The 26,333-nt window shown below is 48.3% G+C and overlaps 1 protein-coding gene across 2 annotated transcripts; it reads right to left on the minus strand.

Annotated features, from left to right (window-relative positions):
- LOC102451371 (histo-blood group ABO system transferase-like) lies at positions 1–25,292 on the minus strand. Of its 2 annotated transcripts, XM_075905816.2 has the most exons (8): positions 25,201–25,292; positions 22,134–22,190; positions 20,681–20,716; positions 17,336–17,383; positions 16,565–16,612; positions 11,893–11,928; positions 7,243–7,377; positions 1–1,268 (listed from the first exon to the last, which is right to left on the minus strand). In XM_075905816.2, exons 1-8 carry the CDS (start codon positions 25,242–25,244, stop codon positions 581–583), a joined length of 1,092 nt encoding a protein of 363 aa, XP_075761931.2. In that variant the 5' UTR covers positions 25,245–25,292; the 3' UTR covers positions 1–580. The 2 variants fall into 2 exon arrangements, with proteins under 2 accessions (XP_075761931.2, XP_075761932.2); XM_075905817.2 differs by lacking the exon at positions 20,681–20,716.
- Positions 25,293–26,333: the final 1,041 nt, after the last annotated feature.

Raw genomic sequence — 26,333 nt, forward strand, 5'->3', positions numbered from 1 at the left:
GCCCGCACCTCCTGTTTCAATCTAGTGAGAGTGGCTCTTGTCCGAAATTTCCTGTACTGTTATTTTCATCGCTATATTTTGTGTACTATATATATCTGCATAACCTAAATGAATTGCATGCACCTCTTTTCCTGGAACGACTGGGACACGTGGTTTTAGACTCAACAACTTCACCCCCGGAGTACCGGCACCTATATAGGTAGATACATAAAAATAAATATATAATATGTGGTTCTTTGCACTCTATCCACCGCTATTTTAGATCGTCATCTCTAATGGGAATATTCTCATCAACCAAGGAAACCTGCAATATCATTTAGGTAAGTTTGAACTAAGATCGTGGCGGGCAACCTGTGGCCCTTCAGGTTAATCTGATTACAGGCCACGACAGATTTTGCTAGCATTGACTGTGCGCACCACCCCTATAGCATTCCGTGGATGCCCTTCTCTGTTCTTGGCCAATAGGAGCTGTGATGTGTGGTGCCTGCAAATGATCAACATCAGCAACATCAAATTACTTTGGGCCACATTTGTCCTGCAGATTGCCCACCACAACACTAAGACCAGTCAGAGAAGAATTTCATTTATTTCTGATTGCAGTATGGTTCTTTGGTACAGCAAGAAACCTCCTTTTCCTAAGGATCTCTGGCCTACCTATATTGTCATCCCACAGGTATTCTGGGGAAAGTATTTTAGTTGGTTTGTGGTAAACAAAATACTTGTTTAAGTGACTCTCTTCTTGCCATACTGCCTCAATTCCATTGTCTTTGTCCACCATGATGGCTTCATGGCATTTCTTGGTCAGCTTGTAAATCTCCTTTACTGTTCCTCCAAAAAATGCTCCCATATAGTAGAAGTCACCCTCATCATGGGGCACATAAGCTTGAGAAACAGGTCGACGTTCATAGGAGAAAGACTGACGCTCTGCAGCGTAGAATCCTGGGTGTAGTGTGCCAAACAAGTTGCTCAGGATTTCTACTCCAACTTGGTCATTAAACCTCATGTCTATATCAACACACACAAGGTAGTCGACCTCATTAATGAACTGATTCTGAGAAAAGTGGTTGATCATTTCCATGCGTCGCATAGAGATTTCTTGCCACCTCGAGTAGTTTTGGACTTTCAGAACTACTACGTTCCTTCCTTCTTTGAGCTCAACTTTAGGAACTTCTTGTGGTCTGTCTGTGAAAATGTAATAGTTCACCTTATATCCAACCATAAAATACATCTCTGCGGTTTCTAAAAATTTCTGGAGGAACACGACATACCTACCAAAAAAAAAAAAGAAATTATTAGAAATAAAAGGCATGGTGGAGAAGACTGGAAGAAGGGGCAGAGCTATACTGCATCATGAAGATGAGGATGAAAATTCTGAACATAGTGTGGAACAGGATAAGAGGCGGTGAAAGAACTGACAGGGCTGGTGACTTGGCTGGACTCACTAGAAGGATCTAGGATTTAGCTGTTGTTATTTAGGGAGGGAAAGATGAACCAATTGAAAGCACTTACTGATGATCAAAGCTGTGTAAATGTCTGTTGTTTTGTCCTTAAAAAAAAACCAATTAATATAAGATTTCTCTTAAGAAGTAACAAATCACTGTGACACCACCTAAAAGGCTTTGCTGCAAGCAGGAATTGATAATGCTCATGCACATCAAAAATAACTTTTATATTTTAATCAGAAACAATGTTTTAAAAAATATTTGTTGCGAGTTTCCTGGTGAGGATTACTTCCTTCCAAACCCTGGTGATAATCAACCTTCATCTCTTGAGCCACATTCAGCTCTCCAAAGCATTGTACATGACTCTGATGGAGTCTGTGCTACAGGAGCGAGTGAGGTCTTAGGGTATGTCTACACTACAAAGTTAGTTCAAACTAACTTTCATAGGCGCTACACTAGCGCTCCGTTAGTTCGAATTTAATTCGAACTAACGGAGCGCTTAGTTCGGACTAGGAAAACCTCATTTTACGAGGATTAAGCCTAGTTCGAACTAGCTAGTTCGAATTAAGGGGTGTGTAGACCCTTAATTCGAACTAGTGGGAGGCTAGCCCTCCCCAGGTTTCCCTGGTGGCCACTCTGGCCAACACCAGAGAAACTCTTCTGCCCCCCTCCCGGCCCCGGACCCCTTAAAGGGGCACGGGCTGGCTACGGTGCCCGTGCCAGGTGCAAGCCTGCCAGCACCCAGCCAGAAGACCCTGCACTGGCACGGATCGAGCCACCCACCCGATGCCCCCCAGCCCTCCCCCTCTTCCCGGGACCAGGCTGGCAGCTCCCGAGAGCTTGCCCGGGACCTCAAGAGGCGGGCACCCGCCTGGGCTAGTGCGGACATCGTGGACCTCGTCCACGATCTCCGCACTAGGCACAGGAAAGTGGCCGTCTAGGGCAGGAGAGCTGCCAGCCTGGCCACCAGGAGCAGGTGTGCAAGAGAATCAAGGGGGTCCACTGAGACCCCCGACCCTGAGCCCTGAGCTTACCATGGCCGTCCTGGGTCAGACCAAAGGGCCATCTAGCCCAGTAGCCTGTCTGCCGACAGCAGCCAACCTTAGGAACCCTGGAGGGGATGGACCGAAGACAGTGACCAAGCCATTTGTCTAGTGCCATCCCTCTCCAGCCTTCCACAAATCTTGGCCAAGGACACCACTCCTACCCCCTGGCTAATACCACTCCATGGACCCAACCTCCACCACTTTATCTCACTTCCCTTTAAACTCTGTTCTAGTTCTAGCCTTCACAGCCTCCTGCAGCAAGGAGTTCCACAGGTTGACTATTTGCTTTGTGAAGAAGAACTTTCTGTTGTTAGTTTGAAGCCTGCTACCCATTCCTTTCCTTTGGTGTCCTCTAGTCCTTCTTTATGGGAACTAATGAAGAACTTTTCTGTATGCACCCTCTCCACCCAACTCCTGCTTTTAGAGACCTCTATCCTGTCCCCCCTCCATCTCCTCTTTTCTAAGCTGAAAAGTCGCAGTCTCTTTAGCCTCTCTTCATATGGGACCTGTTCCCAACCCCTGATCATTTTAGTTGCCCTCCCCTCTCCCAGCGTCTCTCTTCCCCTCTCCCACCTCCTTTTCCCAGTCTCCCCCAGTTTTGTTCAATAAAGACAGATTCCATTTTTTAACACAATTGTCCTTTATTTTGTACATCAAGAAGAGGGGCTAGGGAAGGGTAAGTGGAAGGAGGTGAGGGAGGAATGGGGTATGCACCCCCGATGGGGAGGACTGGGCTGGCTCTGCGGGCTTCTGGGGGTGGAAGCTCTCCTGCAGCCCCCCAATTGCCCCCTCTCCCCAGATGGCAGTCAGCGGCAAGTGCAGCCGGGCTGATGGCCAAGTGCTGTGATGTGCCCAGTGTGGGTACTCCGGACAATCCAAGCCAGGACTGCTTTGCAAGCGGGGCACCCCTGAGAACTGTCTGTCCGGGGTGCCTGAGACAGCATCTCCACGCTCTAAGTCCTCCTCTGATGCCCTGCCGGCACTGCTTCTGGCCATCCTTAAGCCTGGTTCAGGGTCCACTTAATGTGGACATGCTAGTTCGAATTAGTTTTTTAGTCTGGATCCGTTAGTTCGAATTAGCTTAGTTCGAATTAACTAATTCGAACTAAGTTAGTTCGAATTAACGTTGTAGTGTAGACGTACCCTTAGATACTGTGCTGATTACACAAGTGCTCTGCCCATGAATACATGTGGAAGTGCCAAGAAATGAAGCACAGACACCATGGCGCTCTATCCTTCCCCACAGCCAGGAAGGGAGTCTACCTGAGAAAAGTGAAGAGCTGACATGTATCCTGTCTGTATCTGAACCAAGTGTTACAAGAGCTCCCCGCCATGTAGCCAGTGATGAGCCAAGATCTTTGGCAGTGGTTTGACATCAATGGCTGGGAAACAGCCAGGGCACTAGGACCACCAGCACTTAGGAGCCTTATCCTGCTGTCATATTGGAGCGAGCCAGCAAAGGAAACTCTAAAACATCCATCAAAACCCCTCAAGGGCCAGTTGAGGCACCACTATCTTCCAGAATTCAACTCACACCCAACAGGAGAGAGGGAGCTTTACAGTTACACTGCAAATATCCAAGCTCCCTTCATTTGACTATGAGAGAGATGAACATGAGAGTTGTACGCTGTAGCTCTTAGAAATTAACATCAACCTCATTTGTTGCCCCTTTAGAACTCTGTAGTAGTGAATGAGAAACATCCTCCCGGTCTTTGTCCTTGTTTGGCTGCTCTTTATACAGTACAGGCAGTCCCCGGGTTACGTACAAGATAGGGACTGTAGGTTTGTTCTTAAGCTGAATTTGTATGTAAGTCAGAACTGGTACATATTGTAGGGGAAACTCTAGCCAAACATTTATTCAGAGCTCAGTTTTATTATCCCACACCTCACTTCCCTCAGTCCTGCAGACCAGGGAGACACGGAGTGGCTTTTCTCGCCACGGAGGACGCGGGCGGCAGGACCGCGGCGCGTCTCGGCGGTCTGCTGGGGGGGAGGGGGCGCAGCTAGTTTGGGGTTGCCTCACCCCGTTTGTAAGTAGGGATCCGATGTAAGTCGGATCCGATGTAACCCGGGGACTGCCTGTAAATAGATATACAGCACAGAGTGAAGACTGGAATTGTTCATTCACAGTCATTTCCAATGCAGTTACTGGCCACATGCAGTTTGGATGCTCCAGAAGACATACACGTGCCACTTCCCCCTCCCTGATCCCCTTTGCAGGGCAAAATCCCAGACATTTTTTGCTAAATTTCACCAGCGTTGATGTACCCCCCAGACTTCTCTCATGTAGCCCTAAGGGGATGTGTACCACAGGCTGAGGAACACTGTTATAGGCTGCAACTGGTTTTAATGGAAGGTGGTGGGAGATGCCTGCTCTTCATGGGTGTGTTCACTGGAAGCTATTTGCAGCTCCGACTCGGTCATGAAGAAAATAAGATTCCTAATGGAGGTAACAGCTGAGTCACTTACAGGAGGAAAGGATGAAAACAAAATGTAGAACTAATTTCCAGGGAGTGGTCACCTCCACACAGTTGCTTCTCAGGGTGTGAAGCTGGGAGCTGAGGACTGAAATCACAGAGGCAACCCACTCTTGGGCAACCCTGCTGCTCCCATTTTCTAGTCAGAGTGTAGAATTGGGCTGGGTTCTCCAGCACTGGTCAGTCTCTGGGTCAGTGTGGTGGTGCTGGGCTGTGATTTCCAGGCTGGAACAGGGGAAGTGAAGGGGGTGGGGCTAGAAAGCAAAGCGGGGCCTTGAGTGTAAGTAAACCAATTAGTCATTGGAGTAGCTCTTCAACTCATGGTTTGCCCTTCTCCCCTTTTCCACGGAGCAAGAGGAGACAACTCGTAGGAACCTTACACTCCCTCCATCACCAGAGAGCTGGGTGGGGGAGACTCCTACTCTAATTCCCCCCTTCCAGAACCTTGAGGCCTCCCTCTTGCTCAGAGGGGAGTTGAACGACAGGCTTAAAACGTCAGCACCTGGTCTACACTGCAGCTCTTACAGTCAATATCACTGGTGGGAAATCCCAGATCCCAATTTCCTGACTGTTGACACAGCTTTGGAGACCTCATTATAACAGGCATCATCTTTCCATCCCAACAGGGCTGAGGGTTACTTTCTACATGTGCAAGTCCTGTGAGGGGCAGCCTGTCCTTGCTCCTCCCCTATCCTCCCCCAGCACCTCCACAAGCCACAAAACTACTGATCTGAAGCAGGCAATAAGGAAAGGCGCTGAGCCACAGGGCCCACCAGTAAGCAGGTTGTGATGGGGGAGGGAAAGGCATTGATAGCTGGCTGCCTGAAGGCTGCTGAGTACCCAGCATTATTTCCGTGGACCTCAGAACACCCACGGAGTCGGTACCTAGGGCTGCCACTGCTGGAGAGTGAGCCCAAGCCCTGCACAACACACACACACACGCATGCACACACACGGAAGCGGCGCACCCAAAGCAGGGGGCCTGGAACAGCCTCCCTGATTTGCAGTACCCTAGGGACGGCTCTGCTACCAGCTGCAGTGCACGAGTAAAGGTGGTTAATATTATACCATGCCATCCTTACCTCTGTACTGCTGCTGGCGGTGGCTTTGCCTTCAGAGCTCGGATCCCAGGCAGCAACCACCATTCTCCAGCTGCTCAGCCATGAAGGCGGCGCTGCCACCAGCATTACTGCAACTCCCTCCCCCCCGCTACAATTATCTTGTGATACCCCTTCAGCTCCGATTTGGGCCAGGACCCCTACAGTTACAACACGATGAAATGTTAGATTTAAATAGCTCAAATCATGAAATGTATTGTTTTAAAAATCCTGTGACCATGAAATTAATCAAAATAGAAAATGAATTAGGTAGGGCCCTATGCAGGATTAACAAACACTTCCCTGTGGCATGCACAGCTGTTGCAAAATACTTATGTTAATAAATAGTTCCTTAATCTGTCTTGGCATAGCATGTGTGGGTCCATCACAAGCCACCAAGTATTTTCCTTCATTTACAAATCTGATAAAGCCCTGCTCAACATGAAAGTGAAATTCTTCCTTTGAAAGAAGGACTCTTGAGGAAAGAGTTTTTTTCCTAGTTACATGGTTCTATTTCTGAAATATTCCACCCCAAGTAGAAGGATAACAGTGTAGTGAGAAGATAGAAGATCACCTAGGCTACGTCTTCACTACGAGTTCTTCCAGGAGAAAATATCCTAATAAGGGACTCATTAGCATAAGTCATGATCTTATTAGCATATTTTCTGCGGTTTCTTTTCGCGCCAGGGGTTTTTGCACAAAAAGGAGCAGTGTGGACTGTTTTTTTTTTTTGCACAAAAACACCATTTTGCGCAATATCTTCCTGCCTCTCCGGTGTACAGGCATAAGGATCTTGCACAAAACGGGGGTTTAGCACAAAAAAAACCCCATCCATACTCCTTTTTGTGCAAAAACCATAGTTGCTTCCATAGTTTCTACTCCTTTCAGACCCCCTCTCTTTAATACACACAACAAGCAGCTTAACTTGACCCTTTTTCACAGATGCCAGATCCTTCTAATTTCTTCCTCCATCCCACTGTGAAACCCCAGTCCTTTCCCTGTCACTGAAATGTGTTTTAAGTCAATCAGCAGTCTTCCATAAACACTCCTGCTAGGAAGGGTGAAATGAACAAGGGAGACACCATCACTACACACATACACAAAACAGATTCCCACTCCTTAGTGGTTATCTTTCACCTTTCGTAACTAACATATAGTTCTGTGAATAAGCCATACTCACTTTTTGATCGCAAAAACCGTGAGTCCTACAGTGACATTCCTTTGTCGGAACTGCTCATTCAGGATCTCGATGTTGTAGGTCCCTTCCCAAACTATTGGTGCAAACCATGGAGTCATCATAAGGACGTCATTTCTCCTGTGGAAGAGGAAGTTTTCTTTAGAATCACACTGTAGAAGTAAGAAATACGGAGGCAGTTGCCTTCACAACACTTAGAAAGACACTACCAGAGCTGTGTGTTAAAGTTCAAAAATAGATAACTAAGGGTATGTCTACACTACAAAGTTAATTCGAACTAACAGATGTTAGTTCAAATTAACTTTGATAGGCGCTACACATACAAACCGCTAGTTCGAACTTAATTCCAACTAGCAGAGCGCTTAATTCGAACTAGGTAAACCTCATTCTACGAGGATTAACGCCTAGTTTGAATTAACTAGTTCGAATTAAGGGCTGTGTAGCCACTTAATTCGAATTAGTGGGAGGCTAGCCCTCCCCAGCTTTCCGTTGTGGCCACTCTGGGCACCACCAGGGAAACTCTTTTGCCCCCCTCCCGGCCCCAGAGCCCTTAAAGGGGTACGGGCTGGCTACGGTGCCCGTGCAAGGTGCAAGCCTGCCAGCACCCAGCCAGCAGATCCTGCACCTGGCACGGCTCGAGCCAGCCACCCGCTGCCACCCAGCCCTCCGCCTCTTCCCGGGACCAGGCTGGTGGCTCCCGGGAGCCTGCCCAGGTCCGCAAGAGGCGGGCACCCACCTGGTCTAGTGCGGACACCGTGGACCTCATCCACGACCTCTGCACTAGGCACAGGAAAGTGGCCGTCTACGGCAGCCTAGCTGCCAGCCTGGCCACCCAGGAGCAGGTTGGCATGAAAATCAAGGTGGTCCATTGAGACCCCCGACCCTGAGCTTAGAACGGCCATACTGGGTCAGATCAAAGGTCCATCTAGCCCAGTAGCCTGTCTGCCGACAGCGGTCAACACTAGGTACCCTGGAGGGGATGGACCAAAGACAATGACCAAGCCATTTGTCTCGTGCCATCCATCTCCAGCCTTCCACAAACAGAGGCCAGGGACACCATTCCTACCCCCTGGCTAATAGCACTCCATGGACCCAACCCCCATGACTTTATCTCACTTCTCTTTAAACTCTGTTCTAGTTGTAGCCTTCACAGCCTCCTGCAGCAAGGAGTTCCACAGGTTGACTATTTGCTTTGTGAAGAACAACTTTCTGTTGTTAGTTTGAAGCCTGCTACCCATTCATTTCCTTTGGTGTCCTTTAGTCCTTCTATTATGGGAACTAATGAAGAACTTTTCTTTATGCACCCTCTCCACACCACTCATGCTTTTATAGACTTCTATCATATCCCCCCTCAGTCTCCTCTTTTCTAAGCTGAGAAGTCCCAGTCTCTTTAGCCTCTCTTCATATGGGACCTGTACCCAACCCCTGATCATTTTAGTTGCCCTCTCCTCTCCCACCCTCTCTCTTCCCCTCTCCCACCTTCTTTTCCCAGTCTCCCTGAGTTTTGTTCAATAAAGAGAGTTTCTATTTTTGAACACACGTGTCCTTTATTTTGTACTTCAGGAAGGGGGGGCTAGGGAAGGGTAAGTGGAAGGAGGTGAGGGTGGAATGGGGTACGAGCCCCCAATGGGGAGGACTGGGGTGGCTCTGCGGGCTCCTCGGGGTGGAAACTCTCCTGTAGCCCCTTGATTGACCCCCCCCCTCCGGATGGCAGCCTGCGGCAAGTGCAGCCGGGCTGATGGCCAACTGCTGTGATGTGCGTGGGCACTCAGGGCACTCCAAGCCAGGACTGCTTTGCAAGCGGGGAACCCCTGAGAACTGTCTGTCTGGGGTGGGGGTCGGGTTCCTTTAAGCACAACCCTCGGCTAGCCTGAGGCAGCAGCTCCACACTCTAAGTCTTAATCTGATGCCCTGCCGGCACTGCTTCCGGCCATCCTTAACCTCAGTTCAGGGTCCATTCAGTGTGGACATGCTAGTTCGAATTAGCAAAACGCTAATTCAAACTAGTTTTTAAGTCTAGATGCGCTAATTCAAATTAGCTTAGTTCAAATTAACTAATTTGAACTAAGTTAGTTCGAGTTAGTGCTGTAATGTAGACATACCCTAATAGGTGTATAGAAATACACAAGTCCACGAACTCACGTGGCATTGTGGAATAAGACTATATAATGTAACAGGTTATTGGAATCTCTCTGGATTAACCCTTTTAGATTTAGTAATAATATAAGAAACTATCAGCACTGGCCTCTATCCATCATGCATAAAGTTTGTAACTGAATAAAAAATCCTGGGTTGAACTTTGTTTAAAGATCCAGGTGTTTCTGAGATTTTGGACGAATACATTAACACAGAGACAATCCAGGGAATTACAGACCAGTCATCTTAACTTCTGTACCCAGAAAGATAACGGAGCAAATAATTAAGCAATCAATTTGCAAACAGCTAAAAGATAATAAGATGATAAGTAACAGTCAGCATGGATTTGTCAAGAATAAATCATGTCAAACCTAACTGATAGCTTTCTTTGACAGGGTAACAAGACTTGTGGATGGGGGAGTGGGGAAGCAGTAGATATGGTTTATCTTGCCTTTAGTAAAGGCTTTTGATACTGTCTCACATGACCTTCTCATTAACAAATTAAGGAAATACAACCTAGATGGAGCTACTACAAGGTGGGTGCATAATTGGTTGGAAAACTGGTGTCAGTCAATGGTTCACAGTCACGCTGGAAGATCATAATGAGTAGAGGGATCAGTTCTGGCTCTGGTTTTGTTCAATATCTTCATCAATTAATAAGATAATGGTAGAGAGAACACTGATAAAGGTTATGGATGATACAAAGTTGGGAGAAGTTGCAAGTGCTTTGGAGAATAACATTAGAATTAAAAATGATCAGGACAAATGGGAGAAATGGTCTGAAATAAATAGGATGAAATTCAGTAAGGACAAATGCAAAGCACTTCACTTAGGAAGAATTAGTTGCACACATAGAAAATGGAAAATGACTGCCTAGGAAGGAGTACTGTACAATGATATCTAGGGGTTATAGTGAACCACAAACTAAATATGTGTAACACTGTTGCAAAAACATTGAACATAATTCTGGGATATATTAGCAGGAATATTGTAAGCAAGTCACGCAAAGTAATTTTTCTGCTCTAGTCCACATTGATTAGCCTCAACTAGAAGCATCTTTTCCAGATCTGGGTGCCACGTTTCAGGAAAGTTGTGAACAAACTGGAAAAAGTCTAGAAAAGAATGTCAAAAATTATTAAAGGTCTAGAAAACATGACCTATGAAAAAGTGGGTTTGTTTATTATGGAAGAGAAGACTGAGAGAGGAAATTATAACCATTTTCAAGTATGTAAATGGTTGTTTCAAAAAGGAGGAAGAAAAAATGTTCTTCTTAACCACTGAAGATAAATAAGCAAGGGTCATTTAGGTTGGATATTAGGGAAACTTCCTGTCAGGTGGTTACACATGGGAATAAATTGCCTAAGAAAGTTGTGGAATCTTTATCATTGGAGAGTTTTATGAGTAGGTTAGACAAAAAGCTATCAGGAATGGTCTAGTTAATATTTAGGCCTTGTCTACACTGGGAAATTACAGGGCAGTAAACCAGCTCCCAGGGATTTAACTCCTAAAGTGTCCACGCTGGCAAGGTACTTAGTGAGCACTAATTCCACAGTTGTTGCACTCTAGGTAAACCACCTCAACAAGAGACATAGAGCTTTCTGCGCTGTGGCTACAGCACTGGGATGCCAGTGTAAACACTTCAATAGTTTTCTACATAGTCACAGGCCTCCGGATATGTCCCATAATCCCTCAAGTGGCCACTCTGCTCATTATTTTGAATTTGGCTGTCTGCCCGGCACATGCATATCCCCTTTCAAAGCTCTAGTTCTGACATCCGGCTGATCTGTGCTGGGACACAGAGCAAGCCATTCAGTGGAATGCTCATGCTACTGTACAAAGAGACAGAGGTGTGTGTGTGTGTGTGTGTGTGTGTGTGTGAGAGAGAGAGATTGCTGTGTAGCTGTCTGAACTTACAAAGCAACATTCTGATGTCCCCCAAAACACAGTCTCTACCCCCAATACATACCCACACACTTCTCCCTCCTATCCCCCCCATCAGTCTGCTGACTCCATCGGTGTCAGGGGCTGGAGTTCCCACAGGAAAAATGTAGAGGCAGCCAAGCTCCTTCATCCCCCCAGTGACTTTTGCCCACCAGCGGACTTGCTGACCAACTCCTCCCCCTTCCTCTTGGCACCCCCCCCACTCCCACAAACAGCTGTTTTGCACCATTCGGGATACTCCAGGAGGAGGGGAGAGGAGCAGGGAAACAGCATGCTCAGAGGAAGAGATGCGGGCAGAGCTGGGACAGGAGCAGGGCAGAGCAAGAAGAGGTGGGGCTGGACTGGGAGTTTGGGGAAATGGGTAAAGTGGGAACGAGGGTAGAGAAGAGATTGAGCACCCCCAGCTAAAGGGAAAGTCAGCACCTATGTCTCAAGGTCCCTTTCAAGCCTATGGTTCTAAGTTCAGAAACTTCTTTAATCATTTTGGTTTCACTTTAGTCTATTAACTTTAGTTATATCTTGGAGGAAACAAAAACACTTAGTTTTAGTTTTACTTACGGTGGCTTTAGAACCTGTGGCTTTGAGTAAATCATTCTAAAGGGAAAAGATGAAAACAAAAAAAGTTAAGGAACGATTTTCATAGCTATTAAAAAAAATCCTTCTGGAGTTTACAGCTAAAAGATTCCCCCCACTCAGGGTATGTCTACACTACAAAGTTAATTCGAACTAACAGCCGTTAGTTCGAATTAACTTCGATAGGCGCTACACACGTGAACCGCTAGTTCGAACTTAATTCGAACTAGCGGAGCGCTTAATTCAAACTAGGTAAACCTCATTCCACGAGGACTAACGCCTAGTTTGAATTAACTAGTTTGAATTAAGGGCTGTGTAGCCACTTAATTCGAACTAGTGAGAGGCTAGCCCTTCCTAGCTTGCCCTGGTGGCCACTCTGGCCAACACCAGGGAAACTCTTCTGCCCCCTCCCGGCCCCAGAACCCTTAAAGGGGCACGGGCTGGCTACGGTGCCCGTGCCAGGTGCAAGCCTGCCAGCACCCAGCCAGCAGACCCTGCACCTGGCATGGGATGAGCCAGCCACCCACTGCCCCGCAGCCCTCCCCCTCTTCCCAGGACCAGGCTGGCAGCTCACAGGAGCCTGCCCAGGGCCGCAAGATGTGGGCGCCCGCTTGGTCAAGTGCGGAGATCGTGGACCTCATCCAAGTTTGGGGGGAAGCCTCCAATGTCCATGATCTCCGCACTAGCCACAGGAACGTGGCCGTCTACAGCCACGTGGCTGCCAGCCTGGCCTCCAGAGGCCACCAGCGGAGCTGGGATCAGGTCCGCTGTAAAATTAATGACCTGCGGCAGTCCTACTCCCGGGCCTGCCAGCCAGGGGCCGACCCGGAGGCCTGCCCCCACTTTGAGGCTCTGGACCATATTCTGGGGTCTCATGCCATCTACGTCCCCCGGGTGGTGATCGACCCCGGGGCAGAGGGACCCATCCCAGACACGGAGGAGGAGCAGGAGGATGCCGAGAGCCAGGAGCGTGCCAGGAGCCTGCCCGGGACCCAGGACCTTCGAGGTACCCCACAGAGCACAATGCCTGTGTTGTCTGAGCCTGGGGAGGCCTCCACATGTGAGTACCATCATGCTCCCCTTATGTGTATGGAAGGTTGTGGGGGGAGAGGGAGCCCAGGGACCGTGCACCTGGGCCTTGCCCATCATGGAGCAGCAGCTGGGTGTCATGCAGGGGCCCTGGCTTTGCAGAGGGGGACTGGGTTTCACCCACCTTGTCCCCAGGGAGAATTGACCGCTGCTCTTGTTTCACCACAGCCGCAGCACCTGGGACTGCAGGGCGCACCACCCCGCCTGCAACAGCCACCCACACCTGGGCCAGCAGGCGTGCCAGGAACGAGGAGGAGTACCAGCGGCGGCACCTGTGATTCCTGGAGCACCAGCTCCGCACCCAGGACCACTGGGTCCAGGAGGACCTTCGGCTACACCAGTGGAGATTGGAGGCGCTGGAGGAGCACAGCCGTGCCCTCAGAGGCCACCTCCAGACCCTGATCGACAGGTTCCTGCCTCCTCCTGCTCCAGCTCCTGCGGCTGCCCCAGCTCTCGCTCCTCCTCCCACCCCTGCTCCCCCTGCTCCTGCTGCCCTTGCTCCCCCTCCTGCTTCCTCCACACCCCCCATCCCTCCTGCCCCACCCTCCACACACATTCCCCCCCAATGCCCCCTCACCCGCAGTGCTGCAAGACAGGAGAGCCAGCCGGACCCCCAAGCCTGAGCTTTCCCTTCCCTTCCTCCCTTTCCTCCCCTTCCAGCTCCCTCCTCCCAGGTTTCCCCCTCACCTCTCCCACCCTCATTCCTCCCTCCCCCCACCCCAGTTATGTAAAATAAAAAGAGAATTTTGTTGGCAAAAAAGGTGTCTTTATTTGACATTAGGAAGGGGGGTTAGGGAGAGGAAGGGGGAGAGGGTGGAAGAAGGCCCCAGTGGGGTATGCAGAGAGAGTTCAGTCCTCCTCCACATGGAAGCTCTCCCGTAGGGCTTCCTGGATCCGGACGGCCCCCCGCTGGGCTTCCCGGATGGCGGCGGTGTGGGACTGAGCGTAGTGTCCAGCCATGCGGTCAGCCTCAGCCATCCAGGCTGGCAGGAAAGCCTCCCCCTTCTTTTCGCACAAATTGTGCAGCACACAACATGCTGCCACCATGGGAGGGATATTGTGCTCTGCGAGGTCGAGACGGGTGAGGAAGCATCTAAATCGGGCTTTCAGTTGCCCGAAGGCCCCCTCAGTGATGATGCGGGCCCTGGTCAGCCTGGCATTGAAGGCCTGGTGGGATGGGTTGAGGTGCCCCGTGTAGGGCTTCATGAGCCAGGACTGTAGGGGGTAGGCCGCATCCCCCACCAGGCACACGGGCATGTCCACGTCCCCGACCCTGATTTGGCGGTCGGGGAAGAAGGTCCCAGCCTGCAGCCTCTGGCACACGGAGGAGTTCTGGTACACCCTGGCGTCGTGTGCCTTGCTGGACCAGCCCACATTAATGTCCGTGAACTGTCCCCGGTGGTCACACACGGCCTGCAAGAGCACGGAGAAGTACCCCTTGCGGTTCACGTACTGGGAGGTCTGGTGATCCGGGGCACGGATGGGGAAGTGCATCCCGTCGATGGCTCCCCTGCAGTTGGGGAAGCCGAGGGCGCCGAACCCCCAGATGATGGCGTCTGGGTCGGTGAGGCGGACCACCCTGCGGATCAGCACCCGGTTGATGGCCTTGACCACCTGCAGAGAGACACAGCAAAGCATGAATCACAGGGGCGCCCAGGTGGCTGGGAGTGTTCGTGCCCTGGCAGTGCCCCGCACCCCACTCCCAGAAGCAACCCCCCTGGGTGGCGTGTAGTACGGCCGGGACAGACCGACCCCTCCGGTGCGGGGCACTTTTGCCTCCTCTCCCCCACATCCCTCCATTTCCCCTCCTTGCAACCCCCCTCCCCCACGGCCCAGTGGCCGGCGAGTGCCGTACCTGCATGAGCACTGCTCCAATGGTGGATCTCCCCACGCCGAACTGGTTCCCGACGGATCGGTAGCTGTCCGGCGTGGAGAGCTTCCAGAGGGCGATGGCCACACTCTTCTGGAGGGGGGTGGTGGGCCTCATGCAAGTGTCCCTTCTCTGTAGACCAGGGGCGAGCCACTTGTAGAGCTCCAGGAAGGTGTCCCTCTTCATCCTGAAGTTCTGGGTCCACTGCCTGATTCCCCAGCTCTCCAGGACGACGCGGTCCCACCAGTCAGTGCTGGTGTCCAGACGCCAGATGCGGCGGGGCACGCCGGCATCCGGGTGCTGCTGCGGCTCCTCCACGGCACCCAGGGAGGCCAGGTGGAGAGGCAGGGGGCTGACATGCACCAGGTGGTGCCAGGCAGCCTCCAGCCATTGCTGGCAGGCTTGCAGCAGCAAGTCCACAAACTGCACCAGAAACTGCAGGGTGAGCTCTGGCTCCATGTTGCCACCTGCGGCGGCGGCCCCGAAGGGAAGCACCGACACAGACAGGTGCAGAGAAAAACGCTTTGCTGTCCCTCGGCGAGGTAGGCAAGCAAGCGGAAAAGCTGAGAACCGGCTGTCCAGGGGTCCCTTTAAGCACGAGCCTCAGATAGCCTCAGACAGCAGCCACACAAAGCAACTACTGACCTGATGCCCTGCCAGAACTGGTTTCAGCCGCCCTTAAATGCGTCCCTGCGTCCAATCAGTGTGGATGCACTAGTTCAAATTAGCAAAATGCTAATTCGAACTAGTTTTTAAGTCTGGATGCACTAATTCGAATTAGCTTAACTTAGTTCGAATTAGCGCTGTAGTGTAGACATACCCTCAGGGACCAATACTCAAGACTCCTCAGGAAAGGGTTTTAACTATACCTCTTGCCTGAGTTTAAATCCTCGTTCAGGTCACAAATGAACATGAGTTTAATGGTCTCTAATATTGGTTCGGATCAGAAAACCCCTACATTGTGTGTCTTCATTGACAATCTATACTTAAGAGAGGCTCAGATGGAGATAGCAAAAGTCAGGAATGATGTGCATTAGAAAAGCAGTGTGAGCATGCAGGATCGGAGAAGAAAAATTTTGCTGGTGGGGAATGGGGCACCTTGATAGAGCAGTGGGTGTGGCTCAGAACTTGAATAATAGAAGTGCAGGCTGGTAACATTCATAGAGGGAAATCCATGATATCACTACTGAGAGGTAGGTAATATCCAAGCTAATGTAAATCTGGGTGTCTCTAGACTACAGGGTTTTGTCAACAAAACTATACCTGCATCTAAACTGCCGCTGAGTTCTGTCGACAGAACTCAGCAGTTTTGTTGATGGCGTTAAACCTCATTCTACGAGGAATAATGCCTTCTGTTGACAGATTTCTGTCGACAGAAGGCATTATTGCATCTACACTGTCCTTTGCATCTACGCTGTCGACAGAACTTTGCAAGCCACTTTGTCGACAGAACTGGTTGTAGTCTAGACGTTCTTTGTCGACAGAAGCCTCGTTGACAGACAAAACTTCTGTCAACAAAAGACTGTAATCTAGACGTTCCCTCAGTGTCATCAGGCTCTCTTGACAATTCATAAAACACAAATGCAATGCTAAACCATAGTAGTGGACTTCCACAAGCATAGATGATCATCCTTCAGGAACCCCAGAGCTCTTCTCAAAGCAGATCAAATGCTTAAAAGAAACTAAGTAAAATTCTACCTTGGTAATTCAATTTCCAGTAAGTTCTCCAGGAGGTAGGTACGGTTGCTATGGAGGAAGAACAATGGAACTTTGGTTTACAAAAAGACATCACAAAATAGAAAATAACTAGTCCAATGAATTATTGAGTTATTTCACATTTACCAGCATCTAAATATAAAAGAAATTTTTAAAAAATGCTACTGTATAATCTTTCTTTCTTGAACGTCAGTGTGATATTGGTTTGTTTTTTCATTGAAAGAAAACACTGAACATTTCGTTTACCAAAAATATAGCATTATTAGAGCATAACTTGTTTAAAAGTACTACAAGTCCAAGGGAGATACATCTGCAAATCTACACAAGTTGAACTTCTTTAGTCCAGCGCCCTCGGGGCCTGACCAATGCCGAACCAGAGACTTTCCAGACCACGGGTAGTCAATATTTTATATCAGCACTACCAACACTTCTGCTTATTGGGCTCTTAGAAGTCATTTAGGGATAAATTAGAACTAAAGAGCACAGAACCCTGAGAGCCAAAACTGCTGGATATAAAAAAACTCTATAGGACCACAGGAAATTCGATGACGCCCATGAGAAGTGGACATCTGGCTAATTCAAATCATTCTGGACCACGGATATTACTATACTGGAGAGTGCTGGACTAGTGAGGTTCAGCCTGTCGTCCCACTGAAGCAAATGGTATTATCACATCAGTAAAGGCCAGTCAAGTTAGCAAGCATTTTCAGAATTATGTCAAAGATATTAAATGGAATTAACAAAAGGCCCCACCTTGGTAGATTTATATTGTGAAAGTCATCCCGGTCCTGGGTATTTGGGCTACAGGAAGAAAGCATGTCACATTTAGTGTTTGGTTGTTTTGTTGTTGTTGTTTTAAACATAGCATAGGACAAAATAGACAGTCACCAGAAGTGTTAAGATTAACACCATTCAACATTTAAGAGAAGGGAACAAAAGATTCCACCTTGGATGTTTTATTTCTTGTGCCTCATCCAAGTCCTGGGAGAGAAAGTGCTGGAAATGTTATTAATTAAATTTGCATGGCTAGTGGCAGGCATGGGAGGGTAGGGGATGGGCATTAGGCTCTTTCCCCAAGCCAGCAGAAGGTACCACCTTATATGTTAACAAGAGAGGAAATACGATCCCTTTTAGTTCATGAGAAAGAGCAAGGAGAAAAAAACCTCACCACAAAACCCAATACTGATTGGCAGAAACATGGCCAATTCTTTCATATAAACGCCTCTGGTATGGATGTCATGCCATGTGGTAATCTCGAATCTGTAGGTCAAGTTTCTCTGGAATTACTTGCTTATATTTGGGTGGGTGGGGTTCTCTCATCGTCCCTCTAATTACCCGAAAGTAAAGTACTTTTATCTGTCTACTGTTACCGAATCAAATTCTGATTTGCAACATCATTCAAAGCCCAGTAGCAAACATAATGGCAAACGCAAGAGATTATTTATTTTGTAAGTACTATACTAGTCTGTGCAGTGGTTTTCCTGTAACTGGGTTTATTCTGGGGAAAAGTGTCTAAGGAAAAAGAAAGATTCGGCTGTGCCTACACTGGCGCAATCTCGTGCAAAAGCGGCCACTCTTGCGCAAAAACTTGCTGCCTGTCTACACTGGCCGCGTGTTCTTGTGCAAGTAAACTGATGTTCTAATGTATAAAATCAAGGCTTCTTGTGTGAGAACTCTGATGCTCCCGCTCTGGAATAAGCCCTTTTGTGCAACTGTTCTTGCGCAAGAGGCCAGTGTAGACAGGCAACATGAATTTCTTGCGCAAGAAAGCCCTATGGTTAAAATGGCCATCAGAACTTTCTTGTGCAAGAGACCGTCTACACTGGCATAAATGCTCTTGAGCAAAAGCACATGCCAGTGTAGACGCTCTCTTCTGGAAGAGTTTTTGCACAAGAACTCTTCCGCAAGATCATGCCAGTGTAGACGTAGCCAGACTGTAAAGCAGCTCCTTACTTTAGGACAGTGGCCACCACCCAGTAGATCGCTGCTGATAAAGGCAGCGGTTGGTGTGTGTGTGGAACAGAGGCTCTGCCACGAAGCAGCCCCTGTCTGTACGAGGTCCCAGTGGGAAGGGGCCCGGCTCAGTCCTGGCTTGTGCTGGGGACGAGACCAAACCCTGCTGCGGCTTTGCAATTTAAAATGCAGTAGGAGCTGGGTAGCCTGTCCCCCAGTTCCTATTGTGTTTAAAATTGCAGAGTTACAGCGGGGTTTGGTTCCACACCCTGTGTGAGCTGGGACTGACCCGGGCTGCCTATCGACTAATTGAGTAGGCGATAAAAATTCTATCGACTATCTGATTAGTTAAATATCTGCGTCTTAAGTTCTCTGGCTTGTCATGCTGTGGCAGGGAAACATAGTTCTTCAGTTACTCGTTTCCCATATGCTCATGAACACATCACAGAAGAAATTGTGCCTCTTGCCTTACAGTGCACTTAAAACTAGACTGCCTTGCAGTGTATTTAAATCTAGACTTAAACCAGTGCAGGAAAGTGTAAGGCACATTCTCTGGTAGATTTTGGAGCCTCTGACAGGTGATCTTGACTGGTTTGGCCAAGAGGCTGTCAAGCAAAGCACTTCAGCTGCCCCTTCCCCCATTGCTGTGCTCATCTCCTGCCCTTTGCCTTAGAGCTTTCCCCACCCCCCGGGAGCCTCCTGCTTGCAGTAAAGAGCAGGGAAGGGAGAGGAGGGGTGCTGATGTCAGGGTGCTGATGTTGGGGTGCCCCCTCTTCCTCCCGGGGCATGAAGAAATAATTAAACTAATGATTAATTAATATTTTACCCTACAAAGTCGTTCTTATAATCATCTTTACAGAAGAGACATCCTTCTAGCCTAAGGTCAGTTCCTTCTGCTAGTTAAGTCTTAGTTGTTAACAGCAGTCATCTTGGGTGGGGTAGCCAGGAAAACTGACTCATTCTCCGCCCTTAAATAGGATTAGTATAAACAGGAGTCGGTTGTTTCAGTTTCGGCACAAGTGCAGATTTCAATATAGATTCCAGTATCAGGTGATAGGGATCATGTCTCTGGAAGGCCCTTGTCTCCATATCTCATGAACCTCTGCAGGAAGGTTCAACTTCATTGTCTCTTGCTAATGCGCCATCACAGCCTTGAAACAGTGGGAGTGACCCAAATCAGGGAATATGCCATTACAGAGATCCCCTGTAGTAATCCTCACTGATTAATGAGGGTAATGACACCCCCTGTCACACACTCTCCTCCTGACCCCTCCCCACCTCAGCTGAAAAGCAGCTGTGGGTATAGTAGGATGACCATAGAACAGTGGGATTGGGAAACCAGCGTCATGTGAAACTGCCCGCTCCATGCGGCATTGCAAACCCTTCTCAAAGCGCCCTGTGTCTAGTTGCACAGTGGGATAGCTGCCACAACGCACTGCTCCCTGGGCTGTTGCAAGAGCTGCTAATGCAGGTGCGCTCCACCATCACAAGGAGCACAACAGAGTTTCCCTGCACTGCTCTGTGAGCAGAGCTGTAACTGCCAGCGCTGTACATCTGCCAGTGTAGACACACCCTCGTGAGTCCTGCCACGAGTGCAGGGAACCGGACTAGATGACCTCTCGATGCACAGGCACCGACTCCATGAATGTTCTCGAGCTAGAGCTCCCACTGGGAAAAATTAGCAATGCTCATCAGCCACGAGCAGCCAAGCTCCCCCTATTGCCCCCCCCCAGTGCCTCTTGCCCCCTGGCAGGCCTGCTAACCAACTCCTCCTCCTCCCATACAGTATCTCTCACCCCCCACAAAGAGCTGTTCTGCAGCATTCGGGATGCTCTGGGGTGCAGGAGCAGAGACACAGCATGCTCAGAGGAGGAGGCAGGGCAGGGGACTTGGGGGCCGTGGTGGAATGTAGGTGGTGGCAGGGGCAGAGCAGGGGCACGAAAAGGCAAGGCAAGGACAAGGGCGGAGGGGAGGGTGTCAAGCCCCCCCAGCTAAAGGGAAAGTCAGCGCCTATGTCTCAAGGTCCCAGTCAGGCCTCTGATTATAAATTCAGAAACTTCCTTTTGCATTTTGGTCTGACTTCAGTTTATTAACTTTTGTGACATCTTGGAGGTAACAAGAACACCTACTTTTAATTTTACTTACGGTGGCCTTAGAATCTGTGGCTTTGAGTAAATCTTTCTAAAAGGAACACAGGAAAACAAAAATTATTTCAAGTTAAGGAACGATTTTCATAGCTCTTCAAAAAGCCTTGGACAGTTTACAGATAAAGATTCCCACCAATCGGTGGGAGTGACCCAAACCTGCAAATATGCCATTATAGAGACCTCATTCAGTAATCCTCACTTGATCTACACAAATGATACATGCATATACATGGGATAATCTTATTCAGCTGATGACAATCTTTCCAACCATATGTTACGTGAGGCAACTTGCATAAAGCTTATCTCATTTGTGACACACTAATTCCTTAATCATGTGTTCAGAAAGCTTATGAAAGCCCTGTCACCAACGCCTTGTTATTTGAAGTCCTCACTCAGAGATGAAATCAGTTGTGGAAGAACTGATTCTGCCCTGCATACTAAGAGATAAAAATCACTGACAGAATGGTCATACTGCATCAGACCAAAGTTCACCTAGCCCAGTATCCTGTCTTCCGACAGTGGCCAAAGCCAGATGCCCCAGAGGGAGTGAACAGGTAACCATCAAGAGATCCCTCTCCTGTCATCCATTCCCAGCTTCTGGCAAAAAGAGACTAGGAACACCATTCCTGCCCATCCTGGCAAATAAGCATTGATGGACCTACGCTCCATGAATATAGCTAAGTCCTTTTTGGACTTTGTTTAAGCCCTGGTCTTTACCACATCCTCTAGCAAGGCATTCCACAGGTAGACTGTGTGCTGCATGAAGAAAAACTTCCGTTTGTTTGTTTTAAACCTGCTACCTATTAATTTCATTTGGTGACTCCTAGTTCTTATCTTATGGGAACAAGTAAATAACTTTTCCTTATTCATTTTCTCCATACCTGTCCTGATTTTACACTCCTCTGTCATATTACCCTCTGAATCTCCTCTCCTCTAAGATGAAAAGTCCCCGTCTTCTTAATCTCTATTCAAATGGCACCCATTTCAAACCCCTAATCATTTGTGTTGCCCTTTTCTGAACCTTTTCCAATGCCAATATTTCTTTCTTGAGATGAAGTGACCACATCTGTACACAGTATTCAAGATGTGAGCATACCATGGTTTTCAATAGATGCAATAAGATATTTTCTGTCTTATTCTCGCTCCCTTTTTTAACGTTTCCTAACATTCTGTTTGCTTTTTTGACTGCTGCTGCACACTGAGTCGATGTTTTCAGAGAACTATCCACAATGACTCCAAGATCTTTCTCTTGAGTGATAATAGCTAAGTTATTTCCCATTATTTTGTATGCGTAGTTGGGATTATTTTTTCCAATGTGCATTACTTTGCATTTATCAAAACTAAAAGAGAAGTGGTTAGGAATCTCAGCAAAGTGGAATTGATTCCAGAGCTCTAACTGTGAGACCTCAAGGGCTCACAAAATCCAGGGAAGTCCAACAGGGGATAGTTACCTCATTGTGTTGAAGATCTTGACTGGTGTTTCCTGCCAGGTATCATTGGACATACTCCTGCACATTAAATCCAAATGTCATGTTAAACATGGAGATCTAAATAACATAAAGGCTTTACACCTAGTCCAATCTCTAGGCATGTTTAAAGATGCAAACTGTACAACAAAGAAACAAACCCAGCAATTTAGCCTCACAACGGAACAAAACAAACCAGACAAACCAAAAGTTGCTAGAATGCTGTGGTAGATGAAGAAAAGCAGTTTCATATTATTATCTGTCATGCACTGGGAGTGCACTCAATGATGTATCATGATCTCTGCAATAAGGAGCTTACATCCTACATCACCATTGGAATGCCACAACTAGAGTTGTTAAAAGATAATCGAAAAGAGTTATATGGCAAAACAGATGTAGTGTTTACTTACCAAGCTTGTGAAGACCTCACGCTCAACAGTATTTCTGTTTATCTCTGTGTTACCTGATAGTGCTTCTACTTCTGTGCTTCAAAAGCTCCTTTGTTTTCAAATTTCACTCATTTTTATTTAAAAAAATTAAAAAGATGAAAAATACTCCCAAGATAACCCGAAACTGAAAACAAAATGTTTTGTTTGACCCAAAAAGTTTCTTTTATTTTGCCAGGGGAAAAAAAATCAGTTTCAATTTGAAACCAACTGATTTTTTTTCTTCTGTTCAGACCCAATCTGAAAAATCAGTGATGCAGGTTTGGGAAACTAAATCCATAATTTGGCCTGATGACAATTAGCCCTGTCAGCTAACCCTTAATTACTCACTTAATTTTAGGTGTCTCCCACAGCATGTGCAACAGCCTCTCCCAACTTGTATTTAGTTCAAATACTTGCTCCAGACCTAAAGAGGAGCTCTGTGAAGCTCGAAAGCTTGTCCCTTACAACAACAGAATTTGGTCCAATAAAAGAGATTGCATCACCTACCTCGTCTCTCTGATATCCTAGAACCAACACTGAAAAAAACACACTGTTGATTCATATTGAATTTGTAATCTGCGGCAACCCCCCATCCTTTTCAGCAGTACTACAACCTACCCAATTATTCCCCATTATGTAGTTGGGCATTTGATTTTTTTCTTGCTAAGTGCAGTATTTTGTCCTTGTTTTATTGAATTTCGTTGTATTCAGACTAGTTCTCCAATATGTCCAGGTTGTTTTGAATTATAATCCAATCCCCAGAAGAGCTACCATCCCCTCCCATCTTGGTGTCATCCATTGATTTTATAACCATATGCCATTATCCAAATCATTAGTAAAAAGAATGAAGAGTATTGGACCCAGAACAGACTGCTGTGGGACCCCATTAGACACACCCTCTCAGTTTGACAGCCACCTATTAATATCTATTGTTTAGAGTCTTTTAATCAGTTTTGGGTGCACCTTGTAAGGGTTTTATCTAGACCACGTTTCCTTATTTTGGTGATGAGACTGTCAAGCATTACTAAAATAAAGCTATGGCATGTCTTTGCCTTTGCCCCTATCCATGAGGCCAGCCTCCCTGCCAAACAAGCTACATGGGTACGTCTACACAGCAGCATTATTTCGTAATAACTGACATTATTCCGGAATAACAAAGAGTGCGTCTACACTGCAAGCCTTTGTTTCAGAATAATGTCGAGCTGGAGGACTTCTTACTCCAACTCCTGTAACCCTCATTTTACGAGGGGTAAGGGAAGTGGAAGGAAGAATGTTCTTCTTTCGACTTCTTGCTGTGCAGACAGCACCTTAAAGCTGAGTTAAGCTATTTTGACTTAAGCTATACAATTGACGTAGCTGAAGTTGCACAGCTTAAATTGACTTTAGTCCTGGTGTGTAGACATACCCCATGGATTCTATGAGGTCAGTAACCAGAGCCAGGGTGGATCCCTGCTGCTTTCCCAGCCCAGGTGCAGAAGGATCGCTCTCCCTGAGCGGTTCCTTTCCCCCTTTGGTCTCTATTGCAGTGACAGGAGCAGGAGCTCAGCAGCAGAAGCTCAATTCTTGGCACGAGACAAACTGATGGAACCTTCAGGGACAGTGGGAAAGCTTCCCTCTGAGCCGCCATGTTTTTAAAATAGCAAATGTGCTGTGCAACTAGATAGATGTTGTAGGACGCTCACAGGGAGGGGCAGTGATTTCAAGAGTTAATGATTTCTACACTTTGAGGTAAACGATGCTGTTAGCCAGGCTGTGACGGCCCCTCTCATGTCACTTCCATTGCACAGGGTGTGACAGAAGAGTCTGCTCCCTCGCTCATTTTTCTGCCCAGCAAAGCTAGCACCACACTGGGGAATCTATTGTACCTCTGAGAACTGAGATTTTGCACCACAGATTTGAGTTTCTGTAGATATTCAGGGCTCCTCAAATTTTTCCCACCCATGTGCAGAATGAATTGTGTCCTGTGCACCAATATGGAGACGTGTGACACATAACAAAATTCATGTGGTGGGGGTTGGGACGAGGGGTTTAACATATGGGAGGGAGGTCAGAGTGAGCAGAAAGTTGGGCTGCGGGCTCTGGGGTAGGGCCTGGGATGAGGAGCTCAGGCTAGGGCAGAGGGTTGGGGTGCAGAGGTTTGGGGTGTAGGTGGGGCTACTACAGGGAGAGGATTCCCCCAGCTCTCTCTCTCCACAGCAACACTTGGTTTGTGGGGGGAGAAGAGGCACCTCTCTGCCAAGGCAGCTCTGGGGTTGGAGCCACAGAATAGGACTCTGGCCCCTGGACTCTGGACTCTGGACCCTGGACCGGCAAGTCTAGGCTGGGGCTGGGTTGAAGCTGGGGAAGGGGCGCTGCAGCAGGTCTGGGCTCCACAGTAGCTCGAGGTGTCAGGTCAGGTCCAGGCCATAGCAGAGCTGGAGTGGGGGAGGGGTGCCTGTCCATGGCAAGTCCAGGTCGGGGTTTCAGTCAACCTTTCCCCAAATGTGGCAGATCCAGGGGCAGATTCCCTGAGCACCTGTGTGGTGCTAAACCGGCTGGTCCGCACAGATTGCCGGGAATTTAGGCAATAGCTACCTCAGGAGGGGAGCGATGGAGACTCTTGCTTACCAAAGCAATCTACTTACCAAAAGTAGCCAAGACTGAAGCACAGCACAACAGCGCAGCCCATCACATGCAAAGTGCGCCTTGTAGAACAGTATTTGACCCATCCTCTTTTCCCTGGAATAAAGGAGACGTGCATGAGACTGGTCCTTTCTGTTCAAAGCAGCATGAATTGGTGGCCAACCCTTCCTTTAGCCAGGATGCGGGGTAAGGCAAGAGGTGTGGTTACAGCCTCTGGCGGCATAGGTGACACGGGGAGGAGGAATGCAGGAGGGGGTCCCACACACCCCTCCCCCACAATGCTGTGCACAGGAGGGGCTGACTGTCAGCCGCGGGGGAGACTACTGAGGGTAGAATCTGGCACCTGCAGCAGGGGTCCATCCCCCAATGGGCCCAGCTCCCTGTGCTCTTCCCAATGCCCAGGGGAGGGGCAGGGCCAACTCACACTCACTGGTAAGAAGCAGAGAAGCCAGGAGAGCAAAGCGAGTTGGGGCCGTTGCTGCACTTGCCTCACTGCGAGTAGGGGTGGGGGATCCTTGCTACTGGCATTGGCCACCCAGCCCCACTCATCCCACATGGGGTGGGTGTAGAGAGAGGGCTGAGCAAAGGCAGGGAGGGACAGAGCCGGGGCAGAGGGGGGGTTGTCCCAGCCCTTCCCCAGGCTGTGGGGAGGTCATATTCCCAGTGGTCCCCACCACCCCCATTCACCAGTCACCTCTGCATAGCGGAGGGTTGGGGGAAATTGGTTCACACCTCCCTAATGAGACTCCTTCCAAACATCCAGGTGACTATATCCTCAGGAAATAGGCCAGTAATTCCCAACCTTTGTTATACCAGGGACCGGCCAACTGATTCAACAACTTCTGGTGGACCAGCACAGAAACATTTGTGTATTCATTATGGTAATTAATGTATTTGCATATTCATTGTGGTGATTAATTTTGAGCAATCACGTGTTATTTTACATTGCGTCTGTACGCACGCAAAACGTGTCATTGTGTGGATGGGAAGATCAAAATCCTACATTGTGGTTTTCACTAATTTTTGGAGGGAGGCTGTGACGTAGTGGGGGTACTTGCTGGGCTGTGGTGACCTCTGCTGTCTGGAGCAAGACCCAGCAGGGAAAACCTCATTATGCAAAGGTGATGCCAAACCT

This window comes from Pelodiscus sinensis, chromosome 23, assembly GCF_052426305.1.
Source record: "Pelodiscus sinensis isolate ZL-2025 chromosome 23, ASM5242630v1, whole genome shotgun sequence".
Classification (NCBI taxonomy): Eukaryota; Metazoa; Chordata; order Testudines; family Trionychidae; genus Pelodiscus; species Pelodiscus sinensis.